This window comes from Scheffersomyces xylosifermentans (genome assembly GCF_036884685.1).
Source record: "Scheffersomyces xylosifermentans strain CBS 12540 chromosome Unknown RJT20scaffold_6, whole genome shotgun sequence".
Taxonomy (NCBI): Eukaryota; Fungi; Ascomycota; class Pichiomycetes; order Serinales; family Debaryomycetaceae; genus Scheffersomyces; species Scheffersomyces xylosifermentans.
Window position 1 is genome coordinate 1,535,326 of NW_027042944.1, and position 21,180 is coordinate 1,556,505.

General features: G+C 40.9%; 6 protein-coding genes across 6 annotated transcripts; 4 read left to right on the forward strand and 2 right to left on the reverse strand. All coding sequences in view use genetic code 12, as the record gives it.

Moving 5' to 3' along the window:
* Positions 1-438: 438 nt before the first annotated feature.
* On the forward strand, positions 439-2,574 carry HEX3 (SUMO-targeted ubiquitin ligase complex subunit). Its single transcript, XM_064917650.1, has one exon. It carries the CDS (start codon positions 720-722, stop codon positions 2,199-2,201), a length of 1,482 nt encoding a protein of 493 aa, XP_064773381.1. The 5' UTR covers positions 439-719; the 3' UTR covers positions 2,202-2,574.
* On the reverse strand, positions 2,575-4,289 carry RJT20DRAFT_110106 (Imp2'p; the record flags this gene model as incomplete). The annotated part of the gene is made up of 2 exons (XM_064915762.1): positions 2,575-3,613; positions 3,662-4,289. 2 exons carry the CDS (start codon positions 4,287-4,289, stop codon positions 2,811-2,813), a joined length of 1,431 nt encoding a protein of 476 aa, XP_064773382.1. The 3' UTR covers positions 2,575-2,810.
* A 1,554-nt stretch (positions 4,290-5,843) lies between these two features.
* RJT20DRAFT_142328 (uncharacterized protein) lies at positions 5,844-8,243 on the reverse strand. The gene has a single exon (XM_064918647.1). The coding sequence runs from the start codon at positions 8,001-8,003 to the stop codon at positions 6,000-6,002; it is 2,004 nt and encodes a 667-aa protein (XP_064773383.1). The 5' UTR covers positions 8,004-8,243; the 3' UTR covers positions 5,844-5,999.
* Positions 8,244-12,008: 3,765 nt separating this feature from the next.
* Positions 12,009-14,414, forward strand: GUT2 (glycerol-3-phosphate dehydrogenase). The gene has a single exon (XM_064920699.1). It carries the CDS (start codon positions 12,341-12,343, stop codon positions 14,276-14,278), a length of 1,938 nt encoding a protein of 645 aa, XP_064773384.1. The 5' UTR covers positions 12,009-12,340; the 3' UTR covers positions 14,279-14,414.
* A 279-nt stretch (positions 14,415-14,693) lies between these two features.
* Positions 14,694-17,774, forward strand: RJT20DRAFT_56043 (metal cation transporter). Its single transcript, XM_064920700.1, has one exon. The coding sequence runs from the start codon at positions 15,058-15,060 to the stop codon at positions 17,305-17,307; it is 2,250 nt and encodes a 749-aa protein (XP_064773385.1). The 5' UTR covers positions 14,694-15,057; the 3' UTR covers positions 17,308-17,774.
* Positions 17,775-19,321, forward strand: RJT20DRAFT_56044 (putative signal sequence-binding GTPase). Its single transcript, XM_064920701.1, has one exon. The coding sequence runs from the start codon at positions 18,242-18,244 to the stop codon at positions 19,070-19,072; it is 831 nt and encodes a 276-aa protein (XP_064773386.1). The 5' UTR covers positions 17,775-18,241; the 3' UTR covers positions 19,073-19,321.
* Positions 19,322-21,180: the final 1,859 nt, after the last annotated feature.

The following is a 21,180-nucleotide window of genomic DNA, read 5'->3' on the forward strand; positions in this document are numbered from 1 at the left end:
AACTTACCCTAAATAGCCTGCACACAGTTCCAAAGATTTCACCATATTCAAATCCTGTATATACATCTTGAACCCCGATTTGACAGATTATCACGTGACTTATAACAACCAGAATCGATTTTTGCTTTGGAATGCTGCTTTCTTCCAGATTAGCAAGCTAGCCCGGGCCCAAGTCAACGCCTTGTATGTAGAGTATGCTTGTTATTTGATCCGGCAGACCACACACAATGGACTTTAACTTCTGAAATCGCAACCAAAAAAGAAAACAGTACTTCCCTAAAGAAGCTTGTGTACTCCAACTCGCTGCTATTACTGCTGCATGGATGTTCTCCTTTTCTTTTTCCCCATCTTAACATAGCGACATTTCTCTTACTCTCCCGACCCGCCATTCATCGCGACATTTTTACGCCAAAAGCGTCTTTTCTTCTATATGAAAGAGGTGATAAATGGGATAAAACAACGCCATACCACCGCAAAAGCTGTATTCTGGACACGGAAACAGCTTAAAAACCACTGAAAGTATCATAATATTGTGTCTACGCTTTTGGAACGAGGAAAACCGCTTGAAAATACCGTTTTTACTCAAGCTCTTTCCCTTTATCTGCTTACATTTACACTTAAGAAAGCAGAGTTATTCCTTAAAAGACACCTAAAAACCCCACAGAAAGTTGATTCTTGAAGCCAAAAGGCGACAGTCTGGCTCGCGGATCGCTCCAAAAATGAGCTCGCTACATCGGTTCATCATAGAAGATGGCCATCTGAGGAGCAAGGACCCTGAGCGGGTGGAAGACATTCATGAAAGGAGAGTTGATGGAAACAGTGGTAATGATAACGACAAAAACAAGGATAACGACGGTAATAATGACATTAATAACGATACGAACGCTACCAACAATGAAACTAACATACAAGCTAATGAAACAACAAACAATAATAGTGTGATAGAGATCAATAGCGACGATGAATCTGAAAATGAGAATGAATTACGAAATCCTGGCGGTAATGCTAATAACATTAGTAATAACAATAACATTGGTTCATCCAGTAGTGGTACGCCACTCATTTCTAACCCAGATGAAGTGATAGGTATCGAGGACTCGGACGATGACGACGAGATCCAAATCACTGGAACGAACCGTAATCCAGTTCCACTCACAGGTCCAAGACCACTTTTGCGTTCAAATACAATACCACAACAGGCGTCTGGCTTCACACAGCCACATGCGCCAGGAATTAGCATTTCCGTTGATGATACAAGCTTTATTTCCCAGGATGACGATGATATTCAGATAACAAACGTAGTTCCAATCGAAAGAAGCAGTTCTACACCTCTGGAGACTCAGTTCACATACCTTCATACCCCCATTGGCCAGTTCCGCACGGGTGAGCGGTTTCATACTATTGAAAGACTGGCTTCTCCAGTAGCTCCTTTTCAAGGTGGAATGAGGCAATTACAGTATCTTCCTCAGAACTTCACAAGCCCACATCACCATCATCATCATTTTATTCACAGACATTTACCCAGACCGGGAGCAAATCCCAGCAGGATAATGAGAAACACTACTAGAGGACGAATGTTGCCCTTCAACCTAACCCTGGCTATATCCCACTTGTCTGAGTTACACAACTTGGCATTTGGTAGATTTCAGCCTGATAGTGACCTAGACGAGGCTGAACAATCCATCATGCTACGGATTGAAAGGGATAACGAAAATGCATTGGATACAAGACTAGCCAGTGAGAATATATTCAACAAGAAAACACTTGACGAGAAGAAAGAAATAACGAAAAAGGAATTACCTGGATACGTAAATGACATAAAACCGGAGTTTAACCTTTGTTGTGGACTCTGTGGAATCACACTAGGAGAGGGCATTCCAGAAGATTTCACTCCCGATCCTCGTTATGACGCTAATTTTGAAAAGTTTGCCAAACAGTACAGAGTTCAGGCAGTTTGGTTCTGTATTAAACAATGTACCGAGGTGGATATTGAATTGTCAAAGCGAATATTTGTAGCGAAGTGCGGACATACATTCTGTGGAAGATGTGTGAAAAACATAGGAAACAGACCACGGCGTACGAAAGGAACTCCTAGTGGATTCAGTATAGTGAACCCAGTTTTGTTTGCGCCTTCCAAATGTCCTTCTCCGGATTGTTCTAGAAAGTTCACTGCCAAGGGATTCACGGAAATATACTTCTAAATTTTTGGGAAATACGTTTATTTCAACGCACGATACTCCTGGTAGGGATGTTGTTCATGATGAATTTATGCACTTTATAGAATTGACTTTTTTATGATGTTCATGTGATGGAACTGTTTTATTATTATCTTGATTTCATAGCATATTTATTTCTTGTTCATGCTGTGAATATTCCATATCGGTTGTATGGGATAAAGACGCTGGTGTTTTGGTTGGTAAGTTATTTTCTTTTGCATTTGGTTCATGGTTGATGCATAAACGATTAGTCATTTAAAGTTGTCATACATAGGCCTTTGTAGTACTGATTTATGAAGTGCTTTGTCAAATAAAAAATAGCAGGTCGAAACTTTTGAATGTTACTGCAGAAGGACAATGTAAATAACTGTATAATACTAATATAAACACTATAAAAGAAAGAAATGAAAGCATATTTATGATCTTTATACATACGAGTGGACATGAAATGGCGTCATTGGGTCAGTAAAGAAGAGGATTGAAGTTCCAACAAACGGGCTTCAATTCGTGACTTCAGTACAATTCTAATTATTGGAAACTTTTTGAAAGATCCCCATAGCATAGGGAATCTTCCATAGAGACAAGTTGTCTTGTCTAATCGATTCTGGCTTCCGAAAGTGTTAATGGCTTGATGTTATTAGTGAAGACAGACGAGCCCGACTTGAACCTGTTGATCTTCTTCAACTTCTCACGAACAACCATAACAGGAACCGACAGCTTTGTCACCAAATAATTGGACAATGAACCCAAGAGAACGCCCTTGATAGCACTTTGACCCTTGGATCCCACTACTACAAGAGTTGGCTGCAAGTTGTCAATAAACTCGAGAATTAAATGTCTTGGAATAGGATGATGAATGATTTCAATGACAATATGGATCTGCAATTTGGTCAACTTTAAGAGGTTCAACACTTGCAGTTTGGCCTTATTAAGCATATTCATTCTGTACTGTTCACGGTTATTCTCATTGTTGGTGTTACCCTTCAAATTGTGGTTACTGTCATTTTCTTCAATGACGTACACAATGAAAAGTACAGAGCCATCTACAAGAACCGTACCCAAGCACCACTCAAGAGCAAAGATAGATTCTGGTGAAAAGTCCATACAAACAAGGAACATCTTGGGTTTCACCTTAGGGTTAATAAGTTGGAAGAAGTTTCCTCTGGTAATGGTTTGAATGACACGAGATTGTGCCTTGTTGGAGTCTATTTCTCCCTCTTTAATAGTCTCATTAAGCTGAGAAGCGAACTCTGAGTCAAGTTTGTCCTCCACAGCTGAAGTATATGGAATGAGGAAATCCTCGTCTTTCTCTGCTTCTACAAGTGTGGCATTTCCGGTTCCTGAAGTTGCTCCACTAATGGTAGCAGCTCCAGTTCCACTTGAAGTTGGTGATAATTCTCTTTCTGGCAGTTTTACAGGGTGAACGCCGTGATCGCTGGAAACACCGTTTTCCTGGTCAATGATCTTTCTTCTGTATGCCTGGTAGTTCTCCAACTTCTGTTTTCTAGCCAAAGCGTCTTGGTCTGAACGGTTCAAATCCAAGGTTTCTGTTCCTGTGAGTTTCTGTTTATCGTTGGCAAGCTTATGAAGCGAGTCCTTATCGATGGTGGATCCGATGTTTCTGGCATTTGCAAATGCTCTTTCGTTTGCTGTGAGTTCTTCAAGTTTCTTGATAGCAATGTGGTCGTCGAGGTTCGAGTTTTCGAGAATCGACGAGATCTCATTCATCTTCTCATCCTGACAAGCATAGTTAGGAAGAATGTTTCCAGTGTCGTCATACTGGAATTTTTCGTTAGTGTCATCGTCTGAAATGTGTTCTTCGTCGGAGACCTCGTTATTCCACGGATCGTCCTCAAGCGCTCCGTTTGTTCCGCTGGAATTAGCTATTCTTTCCAGCGGGTCATGGTTGGTAATCGACCATTTAAGGTCCTTATTGAACTCTTCATTCAGAGTAGAAGAAGACCTCGAATTGGCATTGGCTCCTCCCGTTGGAGAAAGTGAACGGCCTCGGTTAGACATGGCTTTCTGGATGATCTGGAGCTTCTCGGCTTCTAGACGTGACTGCCGGGACATCTTATAATAAGAAGAACACCTGTTCCTGATAACTGGTTATAGTGAATACGATTAGGAGAGAGGAGACGACACGAACAGGGAGGGTGCGGGTTGTCTGCAGGGGGATGTGGTGGGTGTAAGTACTGCGGTATGGATGTTGTTTGTGAGTTTTCCGGTGCGTTTTTTGTTTTTGTGTGGGGAGGTGTGTTCTCTTTAGGCAGGTGCTGAAATTCTAGTAGTAAGACACTGAGAGACAGAGACAGAGAGGCCGGAGATGGAACAATGGAACAATGGAAACACACCAGAATCGGGGAAAAATCTCGAGATATGCTGTCAAAACTAGACTTGTATGCTGGGACAGTGGATTCACCGGCAAAAATCACCACTGGAATAGGTTCGGGTACGGTTTCTAGCGACACTCTCTCACTGGGGCTCTTGTCTTAAAGAACAGTTAATTGGCGGAGGATGAGCAATCCCGTTGACACAGGTGCGTATCAGCAAAGGAACGGCGGAAGACGAATTGGGGACTTTGGTATCGGGATTCAATGGCCGTGATGAGTCTCTAATAGAGAAGCCAGAATCTGGGGGTTTGATGGCAAGCGGATGGGGTTGAGCTTCTTTGGCAACCGGCGAATAACAATGGGACCTTGTTGTCTCCCGAAAATAACTGGCCCTACAAGCACTCCGGATCGCCTTCTTTTTATATGATTGGAAGTGCCAAGAATTGGGTGATATGATCACGTGACCTGGGCTCCAGTAATCAGTTACTAAAAAGATGGGTTCATTTAGGCGATTTTTCAGGAGGTACTGGGGTAGTATTCGGTGTATTCTTAAGTGTTTTGGAGATATTTGAAGAGGATCTAGTTCCCGAAGAGGCTGTACATAGAATCTTATCTTTTTGTATCAAAATCTTCACCAGAAGTCTCTAAACCATCGAACCTCATCGTAACACTTGTCTTCCCAAAAAGTGTGCTCTTCGTATCTTTGTACGTGATGTCCTGCATGTACCGTCACGGCTGAGCTTCACTTACAAGTAGCCGAAAAGGGAATAGATGGAGGAAATATGAGTTTTGGAGTTATGGCTATTGTATGAAAATCGGTATGGGTGACGAGGTGTTTCCTGGCTGTATTTTGGAGTAGGTTTGAAGAGATCTGAGGAGAAATTGGTGTTAATACACTGGGCTATGGTGTGTTCTTCACTCTTAGTTCCTGTATGGTGTAGTGACGGGGCTCATAATTTCCTCTTTGGGAACCGTATATAAAGAAAAGGCCCGTGCCGCCGGATATAGAAGCAAAATCCGTTTGGAAAGTATATTCTACAAGAGGAGTATATTTGGAGGACAGAGTTGGGGGAATTAGTTAAGATGTACGGGAAGCAGATGTGGGAGGTGCAAAGACCTTAAAAAGTTGCTGAAAGGGTAAAAAAGAGGGGAAGAAATCGGTTTATCATTACAATTATTAGTACTATATTGAGGGTGTTACTCTAGTAATATTAATATTAATATTAATATTTAAATGACTGTTGGTATTAGTATTAGTATTAGTTTATTGGATGCTATTTACTTTGAATGGACCCATTTACGACAATATCTTTCATTGAAAACCTTAGATTGCAGTATTATTAGTCTTCGGTATTCCAAAAAAAAAAACAGCTACTACCATAACTTAATTTTATCATTATTTCTTTTTTCATAAACCTTTCCCCGTCACATCTTTCTGGTTCTCTTCCCTTTACTCAGACTCGTCATCAGAATCTTCAAGATACTCCACCAACAAATTAGCACCAGATTTGAACTCGGCTAGGTCACCAATGGAAGCATCACTTGGCGAAATGATCTTCTTTGGGAACGGTTGAATAACTTCGAATTTAAATGGGAACTTCTCAAAGTATAAATCTCTTGTCAATGGAGTTGAAGCCAACTCCTCGGGAAGATTGACCTCCTCTATCAATTGCTCCAATGACTCTTTTATACCCTCTTCACTGCCAATTTCGGTCTCTTTAACCAATTTGTCAAGGAATAGTTTCAACTCAATAAAAAGATAAATTTCAGATACAGAAACGGATTTATTGAAGGACTCCACAATTCTCTTCCCATCCGGTAACTTAATAGCCATTCTACTTTTTTCGGAACCATTGGTGATCTCCTCTTTGTAATTTTGGCCCACCAAGTTGAGCAAGAAGTATTTGTGCAATTTGCTTGTATTTTCTGCTTCCAAACGAGATTTCTGCTCCTGCTCTTTCTGGAACTTCTTTTCTTTATCAAGTGCCAAAGATTGGATGTAAGCATCATCCTGCTGCTGTTTGATTAATCTAGCAAACTGAATTTCCTGTTGGTCGAATCTTGCACTGATTAGTTGAGGATTGAATTTCTCCAACAACTTCCCTACGTTCTTAACAATCTTGCCACTAGTGGAAAGTAGCTCGCTCTCACTGCCCAAGAAGGCCAGAGCTAGATTGGATTTATATAAGATGGACATTGATGACAAAACTTGTGGACTCGTCGATACGTTACCTACTAGCATCACATAAGGGAGTCTCTTTACTTTATATGTCTGTGCAACTTCGAATGATTCAGGATTCTCCTCGACATTGTTTATATAAATGGATGTTTCCTTGAATAAACCCGAAGTCTTATTGAAAAGCTTGTTGAAGCCTGGTGATTTGAGTGTTTCTATTAAGTATTGCTTGGCTTCTTCGGAATTATTGATGAGTATTACAAAGAGCCATATATACTGCTTTTGCGCAGCCTCATGACATTCATTGAAATTGGAGGTCTCAATATTGAATTTGCTTAAAAGTTCATTAGCATCAGGAGTACTTGAATCTTTGTCGCTAACTTCCCTACTTGATTCGACAAGGGTTTCTTGATATTCAGACCTACTATCAGTTGCTGGCTCATCTTCAATTTCCTGTCTTTGATGTTGTCTCAAAAGTTCTTCGGCAAGCCACGATGCAAAATTGAAATTTGGGTTGAAATTGGCATACTTGAAAGATTTGCGAAGTCTATTTGGATCGCCAATGCCTTTAAATACTTCAGTTGAACCAAAACCAAACAAATGCTTTAATGCTGAAAGTATGAGCTGAAGTAATGTCTTTGGAACAATCAATAAGATGATCCAAAGTGCTCCGAGTGGGGAGTTGGATGAAGAACTCGATGTATTTCTCTTTTTTACTTCATCCTTGTACAACTCTTTTTCATTTTCTCCGTTAGACCTCGAAACTCTGGTGCTATTACTGTTGATACTTTCGAGCTCTTGCTCTTGTAACTTTCTTTCTTCTTCCCTTTTTTCTATCAATGAAGTATGGATTCCTACTTCGAGTTGCCAGTTATTGGAAATCCGCGGAGCTTTTGGGAGTCTGGGAATGAAATTGTCTACAAATAGTTGCTGCTGGAGATTCATGATATTATCCTGAGCATTGTGAAAGCCGTGTTCACGTCTATTGTGTAATTCCGATTGCTGTTCGTCATGCGCATCTATTCCTGAAGCAAATGAGTTGGCGATATTACTGTCTGAAGCATTTGTAGAAGACGCAGATCCTATAGCTGGTGGATGCTGTTCTATGCTTTCGAACCCTGTATCAAAATAATGGGAAATAGCATTGTTAAGATTAAATTCATTAACTATCAATAACTGTGCCACCTTTTCGTCGTTCTCGTCATTATCAATTCCCGAAATAGCTTTAAACTGGTCAAACAAGTCCTGTTGTTCTGCGGTGAGATCGTCTCGAGCCATTATTGCGCTGTTATAAAAATGTTCGTCAATTATGGCATTTAACTGGACTTTTGCAATTTCCTGGGGAAAGGCAATTATTAGAAACCAGTGAATTCTTTACTACGGAGCTCTGAAAAAGCCCTATAATCTCGGAGTTTATTCCAATTTTCAACAAGTACCAATTACTTACAGTAGTCTACAACAAAATCTACCAACTTTCCGTGGTCTCCGAGTGTTCAAATCTTACAACTTGAAGAAGAATACAATATAGATAACACCATAAAACTGTTAACTATGAGTTGTCGATATTGGGGCTAAGGTGGGACCTACATATAGTCCGATCGTTTGCTGGCACGTGACATGTGTTGGTTATGGTTATCGGGCTTGGGCTTTTTGCAGTCGTATGGATTGGGTGGGGTTGCAATTGTGTGGGATGGGTTGATAGGAATGAAAAGGGTTGGCTTGGGAGAAGTTTGGGATGGGTTAGTTTGGGTTGCAATTGTAAGGATGGGTTAGTTCTACTCATATGGGATGGGTAAGTTTAGATTGGATTCGTTGTACTCGTATGGATTAATGGATTGGTGGGGGGGGGGGGGGGGGGGGGGGGTGGAAGTTTGCAATATGGGATGGTTTCAATTGTATGGGTTGCGTAAGCTTAGTTTGGGTAGCAATCGGGTTGAGATGGGTTGGGTTGTGTTGGAGGATACAGGATAGAAGACACAGCGCCGTCGTAGTACTTCAGAGTCAAGTGGAGATGGCCAGATTGAGGGCGTCAGTTAGAGAGAAAGAGACGGAGAAAGAGAGAAGATCTCGACAGTTTAATTTCTTATGTCTTTCTCTTATGTTATGTTTCATCATGACTGGTGTTGTGAGTACTTTAAGTTAGTTACAGGTATACATTGAACGGATTTGAAGTGTTCCTATTCCTACATAATTTGTTGGCAATTTTCTTTATTGCTTTAGGTAATGAAGTCGTCTTTTAGTCGAACTCGTAAATAGTCGTTTATATTAGACTGTTTTAGAGGGTATTCAGGGGAAATAGCATAATGATATAAACGTTGAAATCGCAGGCATATATGATGTGCGGCCCCAATAGGCTACAAATATAGAGTATTATTATTTCACTAGCACTACACTGAAATGATGAATTTCTTCTCAAGAAGATTATGAGGACAATAGGAGAGTTATTGGCAAAATTCTTATGATTTTCAGGTACCACAAGGGTTGTAAATATCACAAGAATTCCTCCTACATATATACAATATCTCCAGTCATGGCATTCCAGTAAGTACTCCTTTTCCGGTCCTCTTCCATTTTTACTCTTTTCGACCTACATCAACCCAATATACCAAACTATACCGAAGCTGCAATCCTCTCTTCTTCTCAACACAATTCTCCTTCTCGATGTTCCCCCATGAGTTCGATTGCAAATAAATTAATCTGATTAAAAGCACAATATTTAAGCGAACAATCAGCATGCTTTGGCCGACTTATCCTACAGGAGTGGGGCACTATTGGGGTAGACAGATAAACGGGTAGGGTTCCGGCAGCTTCAATTCAACAACACCATTCCAATACACCATTGTGCATCGCCAAAATTTTGTCTAATATCTACAACTTGAACGACGATCAAACGACTACAATCTACGATCCTACATCCCACCCGAGCCTTTCGTCCCTAGTCTAGTTCTAAATGGGATCTTGGATTACAATTCCACTGTGATCTTGAACCGCGGCACATGCATGTGAAAACAAGGTTTCATACTCGGTTCAATAAGCGGAAGTTTGGCTATGCACCCGTGACGCAGTAGTATACCGGTGGAAAATGGCGATAATGAAGTTATTGCAAAAATTTTCATTGTAGCCAAAACCTGGGTCAACGGCCGTTTGAAATGTCGATCAAGTAGGATACTGTGATTTCTTGTTCGAGGCATGACCATGAGTCAGTATCCGTTTTATCTCTGATAATCCGTCGGATACACTAAAAATTAGTTGTATGGTTGTTGTTCTTTTTAAGGTTGGAGACCGTGCATCGGTCCAACCAGATGGTACGATGAGGCTGGAGCATATCCCAATACCTCTAAGAAGAGCATGTTCATAACTAGAAAAATGTAAAGATCAAACAGAAGACTTTCTTGTAGTCGTAAACCGTAATTATGGCACACTCCGATAATGAAGATGCAAATGGGTAAACGGGAACCGTGCCAGAAAATGGCGGGCATGCACATGTGCCCGATAAGAAAGCCAATCTAACAAACAATGATAAATTGGCTCAGAAAATGGGTACCATGTTTCTTGCTTCCATGGTGTGTTCATAAATACCTAAAAACTAAAATCTCTTGCCGAGAGTATTTTTGCCACTGCTAGCAACTGTAATAATGGCACGGTGACTCTTGTTGTCTGTAGCCCTATTGTTCATACCATGTCCAGTGTTAGGAGCGCTCGCTCATAGTGAATTCTGGCTTTTAACCTCCCCCACCAGAACCCCACCACGACACCGACGGTTTCTGCAAACGAAAGACTAAACCTACATATCTTGCAGGACAGGCGGGTTCCTCGACACCCCCACCAGACACGAACCCTGGTACGCGCAAACATTAACGGCACAACTGTCAAACATGATGGAACATGGAATACGGACTAGAACCGCAGGGCCATATGAAATTTATCAATGAGCGAGCGACAATGAGGTGTATAATGGCAATGGTTTTCCGGCTTCGTGGCTCGTTGTAACGGTTGAAAACGTATTGGTGTCGTGGTCTCTCATGTCTTCTGAAAAATCGGGTTCAGGAACACACATGAGTCCTTCCGGTGGGGTGTCTAAAGCAAACTTCACTCGTGCAGCAACCGTTGAGTGGTTTTGGGCACACCGGAATCGAGAAACTGGGCGAAAATTGTTCCTTTTCCCCTTCTGTATATTTGTGCATCATTGGTGCCTCGAGCATTAGGACGATGTGGTATAGGGTCATTATAATACAGGTTGAGGAACAATAGCTAGAATAATAACGAACGGTTCGAATTAAATATTATTACTGATTTTTATGATTTTTTATGAACAGAGCTCAATGAAGAGAGCAGTGTAGTCTGGGGTTAGTGGTAAGTTAGTCCAATTCGTGGGGGGACTGATTTAAACCAAAATAGCCACTATCCCCCCTAACAGAATTTTGGTGAACTTTTACTAGCAGCAACCACTGGTATAGATTTACCATTAGCATCTGGGTATTCACAATTAATTTTTTTTTTTTTTATGTTTATTTTAATTTTCCAGAACTAATTATTTTTCACCTATTACATATAAGAACTACTAATAAATATAAATACATTTCTATGTATATATATATATATATATAGACATATGTATGCGTGTGGGAATATACATCTTACAACAGTAATAAACTGTATTTTCTTTTCGACCTTCTAGTTTCTTTCCAATTCTTACGGTTAATTTGATATTAGATATCTCACTTCGCTGTGGACCACGTATAGTACCCAAAAGAAATCCACTTCCAACCCCCAAACAAAAGTCCACTTCTCTGGTAGACTGTTTCCCACTTGCCAGCTCCCAGCTCCTCCAATTCAATCCCAATCCCAATCCCCACAACCTGTGACTCTTTCTTCGAGTCCCGTTCCATAAACTAACCATCGCCCGTTTGCTTGATCTTCCTCGGAATATCATTATCCTCGGCGCTACCATCCCTTCACCCACGCCGAGCGTTTAAAGCTTTTCAGTAGTTTAGCATTTGATTAACTATTAGATACCAGTTTCTTTGTGGTTAAAGAAGCTGTATTGTATATATCAGAGGCTTATTCCGTTTGCCAAGCCATTATAGAACTTGATATTACTGTTGTTATCCGTGGCTTCAGTAAATTTTGTGTGGTGTAAACGGTGAGTTGTTTCGTGCCTCGTTTTCTTGTCATAGTATTAATTTAAGGTTATCTCTTCGAGCTCATCTCGGTGTTGTTTGAAGGATTAAGACCCAAAAAATACTAGTTTTGGTTCCAATTTGCAGAGAATATTACCGACAAAGACCCAATAACGGTGTCTATACTTCTTTTCTTGACTTTTCTGTGAACTTGTCGTTGTTGTACTGGCATTGCTGTGCTCATCCTTTAGTTGTGTTCATTTGGTATATTTTCACCAAAAACACGGTTCCATTTTATTCCCTCCATTAGACTTATACATCTTTATCAAACGGACCCAAGTGCTGTTTCCAACACCTAAAAGCACGTCCTAATTATTACCATCCCTTTAAACCCCGTGGTACTGTCATTATAACTATCCGATTCGATAGCAAGCCCAATTTGGTTTAGTGAAATTTGGTTTCTTTCTAATATTTATTATTAACCCCACTACTACAATGGCTTCTTTCTTCAAATCTGCCATTTTCAAGGCCTCGGCCGCTTCCGGTGCCGTTCTCGGTGGTACTATCATCTACTTGGACTTCATCAAGACTCCAAACACCCCATCATCCAACGGTCCTTACAAGCCATTGCTTAAGTCGCTACCAACTCCTCCATCTCGTTCCCAATTGGTGGAAAACCTTAAGAACACCAAGAACTTCGATGTTTTGATCATTGGAGGTGGTGCTGTCGGTAGTGGAACTGCTGTTGACGCTGCTACCCGTGGTTTGAACGTGTGTTTGCTCGAAAGAACTGACTTTGCTTCTGGTACTTCTTCCAAATCCACCAAAATGGCCCACGGTGGTGTTCGTTACTTGGAAAAGGCCATTTTTGGTTTGTCCAAGGCCCAGTTGGACTTGGTCATCGAAGCTCTTAACGAAAGAGGTAACATGTTGAGAACCGCTCCTCATTTGTGTACTATTTTGCCAATCATGATTCCAGTCTACAAGTGGTGGCAGGTACCTTACTTCTTTGCTGGGTGCAAAATGTACGATTGGTTCGCAGGTTACCAGAACTTGCGTTCCAGTACAGTATTCTCCAAGGAGATGTCTTCCGCTATTGCTCCTATGATTGACTGTTCCAATTTGAAGGCTACTTGTGTGTATCACGATGGTTCCTTCAATGATGCTAGAATGAACGCTACTTTGGCTATCACTGCTGTGGAAAATGGAGCTACCGTTTTGAACTACTTCAATGTGGAACAATTGTTGAAGGACTCAAATGGTAAGTTGATTGGTGTCAAGGCCAAGGACTTGGAAACCAACGAGATCTACACCATCAAGGCCACCGCTGTTGTTAACGCTACTGGTCCATTTGCTGATACTATCTTGGATATGGATGAGGACCCACAAGGATTACCACCAAAGATTTCCCATCCTCCAAGAATGGTGGTTCCTTCTTCTGGTGTTCACGTCGTCTTACCTGAATTTTACGGTCCTAAGGATATCGGTTTGTTAGATCCATCTACCTCCGATGGTCGTGTTATGTTCTTCTTGCCATGGCAAGGAAAGATTTTGGCTGGTACAACTGACTCTGCTTTGAAGTCCGTTCCTGAAAACCCTATTCCTACTGAAGCTGAAATTCAAGAGATCTTGAAAGAGTTGCAAAAGTACCTTGTCTTCCCAGTCCACAGAGAAGACGTGTTATCCGCTTGGTCTGGTATCAGACCTTTAGTTCGTGATCCAAAGAACATTCCAAAGGGTGCTGATCTTACTGGAGCTACTGAGGGTATTGTTAGATCCCACATTATCACCAAGACTGATTCTGATTTAGTTACCATCTCTGGTGGTAAATGGACTACTTATAGAGAAATGGCACAAGAGACTGTGGATAAGTTGGTAAAGGAGTTTAACTTCAATGGATCTGTAAAACCTTGTCAGACCAATCAACTTATTTTGATTGGTGGTGAAGATTTCACTACTAACTACGCTGCCAGATTAATCCATGAATACAGAATCCCATTGAAGTTGGCCAACCACTTGGCTTCCAACTATGGTTCTAGAGCTTCTTTAATATTGGAATTGTACAACCAGAGCGACTACAACAAGTTGCCTGTTACTTTGGCTGGCCAAAAGGATTTCCGTCCAAACCAGAGCACGGTTACAAGTGAAAACTTATTAGACTACGAGAGTTTCGACGAGCCATTCACAGTTGCTGAGTTGAAATACTCGCTCCAATACGAGTACGCCAGAACTCCTATTGACTTCTTGGCCAGAAGAACCAGATTGGCCTTCTTGAATGCCAGAGAAGCATTGAATGCCATTGACGGAGTTGTCGAGATAATGAAAAACGAATTCAAATGGAATGACGCTACTACTTCTAAGATGAAAGCTGATGCCCAAGACTACATTGGTAAGATGGGTGTTTCTCCAGAGAGATTTGCTGTTGAGGCCTAATGGCAGACGGCATTGCTTTGTATTTCCTTCCCTTTTCTTCCTGTTATGTACTCATGAACCCCCGTACGCAATGAAGCAACTAGCTTTTGATATAGACTTCCTAAAATAATATAAATGTATTTATTGATAAACTCGATTTTAGATGTTAATGTAGTTCAAAACAGTGAAAATCAGGTGACAAGAAGTCAATTTTCTTTCTGAAAAATTAACCGATTACTTCGAAATTTTTCCCAGGTAGTCATATCTGCTCCCTCATTATGTCTATCCCATTACAACTCACCAAGCCCATTTTTTGGCTGTAAAATACTGACTTCTTCCTGTTTCACCATGTCTAGCATAGTCGGTATGTGTTCCTGTACACAGTGTCATGAAATAATACGTCATTATCCTGTATGTATGACATCTTTGGCCGGAACTGCTACAGTAGACAACGGTAACAATTAATTAGAATAGAGGAAGAACCATAGTCATTATCTTCTTTCATTTGGATTTTGAAGGAGTAATCTGATTTTTCATGTACCACTAGCCCATTTATGATTATCTCCCAAACTCCAGGAAATTTCATCCATTCCCACCCCAAATTTTCACCTCCCTCTTATCTCGCTCGACACGTCCCTCTCGGCACTGAAGCCTCGATATTCCCAATGAGGAATTCCGACCCATGCCAACATCGGATTCTTCAGTTTTATGAATTTGCAATTGTTTCTTTATCAAAAAGATGGTCTTTTTCAGGGCTAGAGCCTCTCTTTCTGGTTATTAAAAGGTAACTATATTGTTTTATGTCGTCCCATTCGCATAGTCATGCGAACGGCGATTTGAACGGCCTCGGACCGCCACAGGTTCTTCTCAATGGAGTCGGTGAATCGCATAGTCATAACCATGGTCGTGGGCACAGTAGAAGTCATACGATCACCGGTCAAGACAAAGATTTGTTTGAAGACGTACAATTAAATAAGACGTTTGAGTTCGGGGGATCTATCGTAGTACCTAACGGAGGCTCGAATCTGAATTCTCGTGTTCAGAATCCGTTCGTGTCGAGAACACCGTCGCCAGAAGAGAATAAACCAAGAATTGATGATGGTATATTCGTGAGCCAGAGCAAAGTAAGAACCAGTATCTTTTCTGCTTTGATAGATACGATACCGGTTTTGGCATCTTTTCCAACAATATTGTTGTCTGCGGACCTAGCACATGCTCCGGCATCGTATGAAACCGTTGGTTCTTATGTTATCAGTCTTGTTGTTCTGACAATGTTGGCAGGAACGTTTCTATTGATGCTACGGTTGCTCTCACGCTTCAACGTCATTTCGTTGCATAAGGATTCCAAGAGCGAGTTTCCTTTGAGCTTCACATTAAGTAAGAGTGCAGAATTACAATCAACAGTTCTTTTGTTACTTGGATTGTCATTTTCATTCCTTTCCACCAACTTCTTGTCCATACAGAGAGTGTCTACGTTATACCTCGGCTTGTACTTGAACAGACTCAATATTTGTACACCAATATTCCTCCTAATTGACCTTTACTCGTTCTACAGCGATCTGAACTATTTAGGCGCTCTAAACGTTGTTCTAGGCTACGTTTTAGTTGTGGTGTCGTATCTTGTATTATACAGAAAAGTGATAGCGTCTTCGCTTTCCAATACGATAAACAACTTGAATCTTCAAGCATTACTTGCTACTTTCATTATAATGGGTCTTGTATTAGTATTTTTTGATATTTCAGGAATTAGTCCTATTATGATTGGAGTTAATATTGCTGCTTCTGCTGTCTACATCATATCCTTACAAGAGGCAGATCTTAAGAGCTCGAGGATCGTACCTTCGTTCCTTTCAACTATCGCATGTGCCCTAGAATTTGCGGTGTTATCCGAAAACTTGACCTTCATGTCTTTGGTTTCGGTTATTCTTCCTGTACTAATTGTGCCCGACAGATCAATGGATATCCCACAAGATAGCAGTTCGATGAGCAGGTCCTCATCTTCTGAAGGTACGTCATCCTCGCTCCTAAGAGAATTGCTAAGTCATTCAGATACCAGGGCTATCTTTAATTTTCTTTTATTAAACACGACATTCATGTTTGTCCAATTACTTTATTCCTTCCGATCCAAATCCTTAGGTTTGCTTTCAGACTCGTTACACATGGCTCTTGATTGCACATCCCTTGCATTAGGATTAATTGCAGGTGTTTTATCCAAGAATGCAATTAACCCACACGGAAAATATCCCTTTGGCTTGAAGAATTTTGAGATTTTAGCAGGCTTTACCAATGGAACTTTATTGATAGGTATAAGTGGTAGCATTATCTTTGAAGCTATAGGCCGTTTATTCAACCCGATTCTGCTTCAGAAGACGAATGAATTGATAATTGTATCTATATTGGGACTTGGTGTGAACCTTGTGGGTATTTTTGCATTCAATCATGGACATACCCACGGGCACTCCCATGGTCACTCCCATGTAAGCAGCGAGGAGCACTCGCATGAGCATACTCATGGTCACTCTCATACTCATGAACATTCTCATAGTCATGGTGGACATGGCGAAGAAGGAATGAATGATAATATGAAGGGTATATTTCTTCATATATTAGCTGACACATTGGGTTCCGTGGGTGTTGTCATATCTACAATTCTTACTAAATACTTCCATTGGAATGGGTTTGATCCTATAGCGTCAATTATTATTGCTGTGTTAATTTTGCTTTCAGCTATACCTTTAATTAAGTCTACCGCATCTACTTTACTCTTAAAGTTGACGAAGGAGAAGGAGAATAAGATAAGGACTGCTTTAAATGATGTGACAGATATTAAGGGAGTCAAGTCATTCACCACCTCCAGATTCTGGCCCAACTCAAGCAATTCTATCAATGGTTATGTGCATATTCAAGTATATAGAGGTGAGAACACGTCTTATATCAAGCGCCAGTGTGAACGTATATTTGAGACGGAGAATATCGATGTGATGATCCAGATAGAGAACGATTACGATACATGCTGGTGTCGTTCCAAGGATGGGGTTGTGCCTTCTTAGTATATAATGAGAGAGTTGATTGGCCTGAGAATGTACACTTTATGAGTCTGAGGGGAAATCGTAGTGGCTGTAGTGAAAATCCAGGTGAATTTGTCCAGGTCAATGACATGATATTGTGAGGTCTATATTGTGGATTCCCTTGGTATAGATTAATGAAGAATGATTTGTATATTTTTGGAATTGGGCAGTTCCGATAATGCTATTCCAACTTAGACAGCTCTACTCCAATTCTGAATACTCTATTCCAATTCCAATAACTCTATTCCAGCTCCGTCAAGGGCTGCTGGACTCCCAAGTCCGGCATTTTCATATCTTGTTAAGGTAGGCATTATACGCATTGTGGTAGATGAAGTACTTCCACTTGCCTTTGATTCATTATGAATAAAGCATGAATATAAAAATAAAGAAGACTCTCTTATTTAAAAATACCCATCTCTACACACATTATCTCTAGTGGTACATTTGAATACGTAAAGATTCTACGATATCGCTTTATTCTTGCTTACACTAGGAATGTCCTACAACTAATACTGCTCTTAAGGATAGCCCACAGCAAATACTCGCTATCGCTCCCCTCTTAAGAATGACCCACAGCACCGACTAGCTATAGGAATGTACCCAGCAAATACTCGCTATCGCTTCATTCTTGCTTATACTAGGACTGGACCCAGCACATACTCGCTATCGCTTCGTATCAACTCTTAAGGATGGCCCACATCACCTTTCACTAGGAATGGCTACAGCACATAATTGGCCATTTTGCACCCATTCCCGCGCTACCATATCCACTTCCGGCGGCTCGCACACCCTCGCATCTCCTTTTTCACCTCTGCTTAATAAGAATTTCGAGAAGATCATCACCAGTTTGTGGATAAGAGTTGCTTCTGTAGACTGGATAGTGTTGGACTATTAGAGAGTATTGATAGTTGGGAAGATGTCCAGAGTAGGAGTTTTAGCATTGGGACCGGCCGGAGTCGGAAAATCGACGTTTTGTAACTCGATAATCTCACACATGCAGTCGATTGGTCGTCGTGCTCATATAGTGAACTTGGATCCAGCAGCAGAAGCCACGGAATTCGAGTTCACCATTGACATTCGAGACTTGATATCGCTCCAGGACGTCATGGAGGAAATGGACTTGGGTCCGAACGGTGGTTTGGTGTATTGTTTTGAGTTTTTGTTGAATAATCTCGACTGGTTAGACGAAGAAATAGGTGATTTCAATGATGAATATCTCATCTTTGATTGTCCCGGACAAATAGAGTTGTACACTCATATCCCGGTATTACCTACTATAGTGAAGCACTTGCAGACTTCGCTAAACTTCAATCTTTGCGCTACTTATCTATTGGAAGCGCCATTCATTATAGATAACTCCAAGTTCTTCTCAGGAGCGTTGAGTGCCATGTCAGCAATGATTCTTTTGGAATTGCCTCATATCAATATCATGTCGAAAATCGACTTGGTAAAGGACGAATTCAGCAGAAAGCAATTGAAGAAATTCTTGAACCCAGATCCATTGTTGTTGGCAAATGAAGACGAAGAATACAACCCAAAATTCTCCAGATTGAATAAGTTAATAGCCAATTTGGTAGATGATTTCGGAATGGTTCAGTTTTTGCCTTTAGATTGTTCTAAGGATAGTGACTCTATTGCAACGATTTTGAGTTATATCGATGATGTGACTCAGTGGAGTGAAAGTCAAGAACCCAAGGAACCTGTTGACGAAGAGATCGACTTGGACGAGGAAGTGGCTGAGATCTAGCGAAATCGCATAGCAATGTCCTAAAAGCAATGTCCTAAAAGCAATGTCCTTTTTAGGACATGGTCTTCACTTTCCGTCGTCAATTACGGGAAGCAACACACCAGCATCTAGGTCGTAGTATGATCTAGCTTTTTTACCCGCAACCACACAATCATTGTGGGTCTTAGTGTACTATACAAGTGTAAATAGGCTACATTCAATGTAAGCTTTCCAAATACGGTAAATATATCAAATAGAACTTAACTGCATAAAAGTTGACTGTGTAAATGCATTCTTTTCGTGACCAATGGGACTTTGTGACTTCAGCCTTTTGTTATTAATCTCAACGGAAACATATTCCAGTGAATCCGGAACAATTCACAACCCGAAAGCCGGTATCGAAAGGTTGTGTTTTAATATTTTTCAAACGTTCAACCATTGATCAAGATCGTTTAAGAATACAACAGGTGTTACTTTATGCTTTACGTTTCGACTAAGCATGGGTCGGTGCTTCTAGTATGAAGCCTTTCTTATCAAGAATGATCCATTGGGTTCCAACCCATTCTCGACACAATTCTAGACATCAACTCGCCCAAAGACAATGCTCTTGGAAGCAACACCAACTAGCAACCACCATTACCTCCGTGGAGTCCGCCTTTGATTGCTGTGTTGACGCCTTTCCATTCAGGTACCCCATCAACGAGAAGCACGACGGATATGTACTCATGTTAAGAACTCATACTTGGTGCAAAGTATGCAAAAGCGGCATTGCGGGTTGCAGCCATCGGGGCCAATAACCTTATGCCATGCACGTCGGGTGTTGGGAAGCAGGAGGTTAGCTTCGATATGGTGCCATATAAGTTGGCGACGAGTTTTCGGTACAGGCGAAATAGGAGCATAAAGCCAGCAATTATAAACAGACAACAACAACTATGCGGGTATATTGCTATTGGCTGCGATATCCCTTGGGTACGGCAAGTTTCGGTAGCTTTGGACATTCAAACTTTCATGAAACTCAAGCTTATCCGAAGCCAGCTTTGCTCGAGCTAATCCTGAGCACTTTCGAGTCTCCATTGAACGGGGCAATGTCCAGCGGTTGATTTTGACGTGATAGTACCAGGCGTAGTGATGGTCTTTTAATCGCTCCACATAGTGAGTCACCATCTGCGGTTTGATCTGAATTGCAGTATGAAACTGTACAGAACTCGTGTTTTAGCGATAGTTATGGGGTTCCGACGAACAAGGATATCTGCAGTGGGTGCTACCAGTATATCAGAAGCCATCCTTGGCGGAGAAGAACAGTATACCTAAAGCAGGGTCAGATTTATGGCATGGCGGTAGTCCATGATGTTGTTTAGGAGGTCGATCATTGGGAGCCCAGTGGTGTAAGAAAGGCAGCCAAGGACCTGAGGGAGTAAAATAGTAGTTTTTGCTAGTGTAAAACGGATATTAATAGTAGATAGGTTTTACTAGAGTTATGGAACTGGAAAATTCCACTTTAACTGATGGCAGTCTTGCACCCTTTTCAAGAGCGTTACTACTATCGCAAGGCATTGATTTGCAGCAAGACCAGAAAGAGCTGGTACGATCAGAGCTCAAGGGTATAATAACCAATGCATTTAGCCGAGTTTCGTGTTGAAATGAAAGTTTTTATAGCATATTTAGCCGTTTCATTGTTCTTGTTTCATTGTGAGATGTTATCTTTCATTTTTTGCAATCGTGTAATTCCGTAAAAGCGGATATACATCGTCAAAGCGGCGATGGCAGCGAGACGATGCAGAGTAGGGTGAGCACATATGGATTTGCTGTGATCGGTAGGGTTTCTTAATATACGAAATGGCAAGATGATAGCTATTATATTGCAAGCTTCGCATGATATTCGTATTCTTCTTATAATTCGTGTAATTGGAACTCGTCTTTTCAGCCTGTTTATATATGGCTGCTAAAAAGGACTAATAAATGGTATTGGTAGCGCTGTGGGTGCTATGAAGGCATCTCTTCAAGGCAAGGCTTTATCCTATTTATGCTATATACTCTTTGAACACTGGATAATCCAAATATTCTGTATAGTTTGTATGTTATAAGGAGTCTGTACATTGTATATAATATAAATACTCTGTATTATTATC